Source organism: Trachymyrmex cornetzi, unplaced genomic scaffold, assembly GCF_001594075.2.
Source record: "Trachymyrmex cornetzi isolate Tcor2-1 unplaced genomic scaffold, Tcor1.1 scaffold75, whole genome shotgun sequence".
Lineage (NCBI taxonomy): Eukaryota > Metazoa > Arthropoda > Insecta > Hymenoptera > Formicidae > Trachymyrmex > Trachymyrmex cornetzi.
The window spans coordinates 1,374,694-1,380,581 of record NW_017300081.1 but is presented as its reverse complement, the minus strand read 5'-3'; the positions used below and the strand labels follow the sequence as shown (position 1 = coordinate 1,380,581).

Genomic DNA, 5,888 nt, shown 5'->3' with positions numbered 1-5,888 from the left:
TTACTAGTAAAGTTACCAAAAAAGTAACTTGTAACTGTAACTTCGTTACAAGTAACGAGTTACTTCCATTCCCTGAAGAAATGTAGCGTCTTAGGATCATACAAATATCGTATACCTCGTGCGATCGTAGATACACTGTGAAAAATAAAATGTTAATTTTAACTTGTAGTCGTATAGTGGATTTTCTGAGACAAAAAAATGTTAATTTTAACATTTTCGCATGTCTCAGAAAGTCCACTATACGTCTTTAAGTTAAAATTAACATTTTATTTTTTACAGTGTATCTATAAAATAAAACAAAGACCAATAAAACGTTAATGCTCGATAAAGGAAACGACTTCCGATTTTCCGAAATGCACATTCATCGTCTTTTTTCAGAGGAGCCACGGGTAATTTATCTTTCTCCCAGAAATTTAGAGTTTTATTTACTCTTTCTAAAATCGAAGACGCTGATAAACGGCAAGTCAACGCAAGGGCGTAATTACTAGCTTAACTTTCTTGCAAGTCCAGCCTATTTTGTCGTTATTCAACGATATTTGCACTCCTTCACCCATCCCTCCCACCCCTTACCCCTTACCACCGTCGGTACGGATACGTGCTATCTGCAAGACGCGTATTTCACCCTCTAAGAATTTACCGTGCCAATCCAAACGCTTTCACACCCCGTCCACGAGCTATGGTCGCATACACCTATGCATACCCTATGCAGCTGCAGCAGCTCGTTACTACGCCACGTCAAGGCTCGTCGCCTTGCATTTTACATGCGTCCCTACACGTACTTGTCGTCTACATTACATGATCTCGCGCACATCGGTATGGCACCAGCACGCTTTCCTCATTACTCTTTCCCTTCGTTCTCACGTTCCCGTTTTTCGCTCGGTCGCGACGACCTATCAATAAAACCTGTTCACTGCGCAACGCCCGGTTTTGCCTCCCCCCCCCTCTCTCTCTCTCTCTCTCTCCCTTTTCCTCCCTCTCCTCCTCTTCGTTTACAGTTATTGTTAGCCACCATGGGTAGAACGCCGGTCTCCGTTCGCGCAATTACGCACACCGCCGTCGTCGCGCCGACGCGCCGGTCCAGTCGTCACCTCCTGTGATAAGCGAAGCACAGATCGGCCGCCTTATTTTTATCATCACGATACGGCGAGGCCGATCGCAATCGATCGTATGTACGTCCACATTACATCCGACACGTTTCGACGAGTCGATCGCACGATGCACGAGTCACCTGAGACGCAGAACCTTGCCGCGAAGGCGGTACAAGGGCGAGAATATTTGCGGACGTCGAAGACACAATTATAAGCAATTTTTATTTCTGACCGCTTGATACAAAAGAGATGAGAGTCGACGCAGTAATCGGGAGCATGTGCGGGGCCGTGGATACATAAATGGAAGATGTAGGTGTAAAGCGGTCAAGGACTAATGAGCAGGTGAGCCGGGAAAATAGGTGAAACGATCCGGAGCAGACCCGTTGGTCAAGAAATACCTTTAGCTAATCGATCGGTTGTCGTTTCGTCCGCGTCTGCCAATTGCGGTAAAAACTAACTAAACGTCTCACTTTTTTTTTTCGTGCCTTCTGCACTAACTTTTGCGCTGGTCCGATCATTAATATCTTTTATCTACTAATTCCGATAACTTCTAAACTTAGTCGAGGCTTGACCTTGGCGATTATCACTGATCCAATAACGTTAAAATAGATATTCGTTATTACAATTAAAGTTGTTACCCTCTTTGTAATGCACACTTTTAAATGCATTAATATATTCGAGTAAATTACGAATAAATATAGAACTTAATAAAAATACCTATTAATTAATTTTAATCTTTATTCAAACACACAAGTTATCCAAGTTATCCAAGTTTGAAATTATTTTAAAAAATACTAAATATATTTCCAACATATTGAAGCTTTGTTGAAAAAAATAAGTTCTTGTAAATCTAGAAATCGTAAAGATATTTGCGTATATCCGCTTAAGTGCCCCACCAACGCTGATGTATCAAATTTTTACTCGAGCAAAATATCGGTACTCTCAATAGTGTCATCTGGCGCTATGCAGTTTCACGGTTTTATTTGCGGCAATGGGAACAAAAATGGTCACAATTACCGAAAGCGCGACGGACAATACCGGCCACATGCATCACGGTACGTGAATGTTATTACAGGCATTTGACCAGCCTGGCAATATCCGGTGCAATAGAGAGTCCTAAATACCCGTGTGAAAGCTCGCGCGTTCTGCTTGTGAAACAATACTTCATCGATAGTTTCGAATCCAACGTGCGAGCCACGCTTATATGGCAGCAATAAAAAACCTCAACGTACATTCTCGCTTTAAGATGTGATATTGTACCTAACTACCACTGGAGAGAGTAAAAAAGTTTTTAGTACCGTGTTTATAATGATATTTCGAGTTCGTTATTTAACGTTTTACTAAATGACATAAATGAGGAAAAACTATGTCAGTTATTGAGTTTACGTACACTATTTAGTTAAATTATATAATTACTTATTAATTATTTATTATCGATTACTTATTACTTATTGTTAGTAATTTATACCATTTTCCATCAGATTCAACATTTTAAATATTATTAAATGAATAAAATTATTATTGTATACGTTGTATTATCTTTATCTCTTTCATATCTTGAGATTATACGTTGTCAATTAACTCACTGACCTTTTATGAGTTTTTCTTTTTTGCATATAATACATTTAGCATAATAATACTCGTATATTGTGTATATTTCGGAATAGATACGCAATAGACTTCATGTCACAATGACTATTCGCAGAACACAACTAACAGTAAAATTATATCAATATTATAATTTCCTATCCAACAATATAAATATAATATAATACATGTTATATGTAACACTTACATTGTTGAGTAGGACATTACATCATTAATACAATACTACAAGCCAAGCAATTTTTACCATTCTCTGCGAATTTTATTAATTTTGCATCACGATTTGACAATTTTTCCAATCTTTTTCAGAGTATTGATTGCGCGGTTATTAACTACCACAAAAATTACGAGCGAACGTGTTTTTAAGAGCAAATTAATACTTTTTATTGTACGCTTATAATTACACAGTTTAAACTGTCAATTTTATGATCAATATTATGTACTAATCAACATTACGTGTGTTCTATATAAATCTTTTAATTTTAATTTTTCATATTGAGAATGACCCGATACAGGTTGAAACATTTGTGTTTGATGTTTATACAAAGATTCAATTTTCTAGTACTTAACATCGAACAACTTGCTTGGCTCGTAACTCCTTTTTCTGTTATTTATTTGATTAAACTGTTATTTACCTGATTCTAATTCGTTAATTGATTAATATAATGTTACTATTAGTTTATATTCTGCGGGTATTCAGGATTATTTTTCGATGTGCTGCTTTATACAAATAAACTTAATATATATGTGAAAGACACCACACATATAATTATTTCTATTTAAATTTCTTTGTAGGAAGTTTGGGAAAGAAGGGAAAATTTCCACGTGTCCACACGTTATTGAGGCAAAATTTTCGCAAAGTACATGTAATATAACGAGCATACAGTCTATATTCGCGTACCTCATAATCTCATGATCCTGTTCCTCCTCCTCCTTTTGGCGCATTAAAACACCCTCTATGATGCGCCTCTCCTCGGGGGTGAGGTGCGACATGTCAGGCTGAGGTAGTGCCTCCGCCATCACGGTGTTGGCGATGTACGCGCGTGCACGGGGTATGCGACGTGGGTATGACGCGGGTAGGCAGGCCGGCGCACCACCGACGACGTCGACGTCGACGGGACGTTAACGTTGCTCCGATGGGGCTGCACCCTAGACGCGCCTCTTCCACGACGGCTTTCGTTACTGGATATAATGACCGAGACAATATATAATAACCTTCTACGACTACATAACACGTCTGTCGGCCTGGGGAAGTCATCCGACACCCGTTGACCGCACTACCGCACCGCACCGACGCGGGAACGCGAGCGTACCGGGGTTACGTCGTCGTCGTCGTCGTCGTCGTGACGGTTGCACCGTCGTCGTCGGCTCGGCACTCGCGGTACGTTGCACTCGCAGGTCGCGCCAATCGAGACCAAGCGGGACCTCCTCCGTGATCGTGGTCGATGACTTCGGTGTGGCCTCCTTTACGCGGGATAACGATAACGGATGACGGTAGATCACGTCCTTAGATTTTACGCTGGTCAATGTATGACGCGATACCAATTTTTTCCCCTTTTTTCGCAGCCTTTGCAGTAGTTGCTGCTGTTGTTTCTGTTGCTGCTGATACGTGGAAGGGCAATCGGGCAGTAGTCGGGCTGGTCTCATGCGAGCGCACAGCGTGCTCGTGGCATGGCCGCGGAGTGGTCGGGTGTCGTCCTTCTCCTCGTCGTCCTCCTCCTCCTCGTCGTCGTCGTCGTCGTCGTCGGTGTCTCTCGTCGTACGATTACTGCCCGTCGCATGTGTATGACAAATCATGTTCACAGGCTGTGAGGAGGCTCTCGCATTCTCTCTTGCAGCCCGGCCTCACGCGCTGCGCTGCCCGAATGCACCATCGGACGATACGCGAAATATCTCACCCAAGGTCCGCGATATCCTCGGATCCTCGATCTCACGGACGTGACGCTTCGCCCGTTCACCGCTATCGAGACAGCAATAAATAGAGTCTCAGGGTTCGGGTTACCGTAGCTTCTCGACTTCCTAATCGTGGATCTAATCAACGCGCGATTCCGCACACGGGATGATACTTGAACGATATCGGTTGGACTCTGCTGCTAGATAATGGCTGCGCCCTTCTGTCCTTCCGATCCTTCGAAACTCTTTGGTACCGCATCGATTGAAAACGAAAACGGGTCACTGGGTTGCCGCCGCTGATAAATAGGACTCCACTTTCGCGCGACTCGATCTTTGCGCGGTCGAACACTGTCGTCGCCGTCGTCGCTGCTGCTGCTGCTGCTGCTGCTACTTCTACTGCTACTGCTGCTGACACTTTAACGCCTGTAGCTTTTCGATGTTTGTCGGGATATTTCCGCTCCGTTATCTTCCGGAGCCCGCAACGAGGCGATGCGTCATCCCAACCACTGTGACCCTTAGGGTATATCACCGTTTCGTTAACTGGATCCCACCGTGCTTGCGAGAGACATGCTCGATGAATAGCGGAGCACGTCCATTTGACGAATGGATACCGATCCGTGCGATCTCCGCACGATCCCTCGATCTCGTCCGAGGAGAAGTCCGCTTGCGATTCACGTGGCGACCGACACGACAATGGCGCTTCTCGGCGCGCCTCTAACGGCCGCCGCGACGCCCACGCAGTCGATCGTCCCCGAGCAGACGGTTACACACCCACGACAACCGTTTCTCCAGCTGACAATGTGACGAGGGGTCGAGGGTTGTCTATCGCTCCAAGGTGCTCCTCTATCGACGCCAAGACCGTGGTATCATCGCTGACGTCGCGCTCATTATCCTCGTCACCGTCGTTACCAACGCGAGAACGCCCTCGTAGATGAGGTTGCTGCCTATTCGTCGTCACAGGATTAAACATCCATCTCGAGCCTCACAGGGTCTTCTCTTAGATATTCCACGCGTACACTCCAGCTCCGGCACAGCACTCGCTTGATGCGCTCCGCGTCGAGCCGCGAGGAACTTTGCGAGCGAAACGGTCGGACACTTGTCACGCAAGCGATGGAGAGGGTGCTTGCGCACTCGCGGCCACCCCGCGTCGCGTCGCGACGCCGCCGTTGCGATGGGTTTGCGATTCGTTGCGTTGTGTTGCGTTGCGTTGCCTTGTGTTGCGCTGTACTGCGCTGTACTGCGCTGTACTGCGCTGTACTGCGCTGCGCTGCGCTGCGCTGCGCTGCGTCGCGTCGCGTCGCG

The 5,888-nt window shown here is 45.1% G+C and overlaps 1 protein-coding gene across 5 annotated transcripts in view; it reads right to left on the bottom strand.

The window, feature by feature from the left end:
- Positions 1 to 3,731, bottom strand: part of Rim (Rab3 interacting molecule) — a 63,698-nt gene extending 59,967 nt beyond the window's left edge. For all 5 annotated transcript variants that reach the window (XM_018518451.1, XM_018518447.1, XM_018518446.1 and 2 more), the window contains exon 1: positions 3,595 to 3,731. In XM_018518451.1, coding sequence (XP_018373953.1) covers positions 3,595 to 3,713 — 119 coding nt within the window. In that variant the 5' untranslated portion in view covers positions 3,714 to 3,731. The remainder of the gene's footprint in view (positions 1 to 3,594) is intronic.
- Positions 3,732 to 5,888: the final 2,157 nt, after the last annotated feature.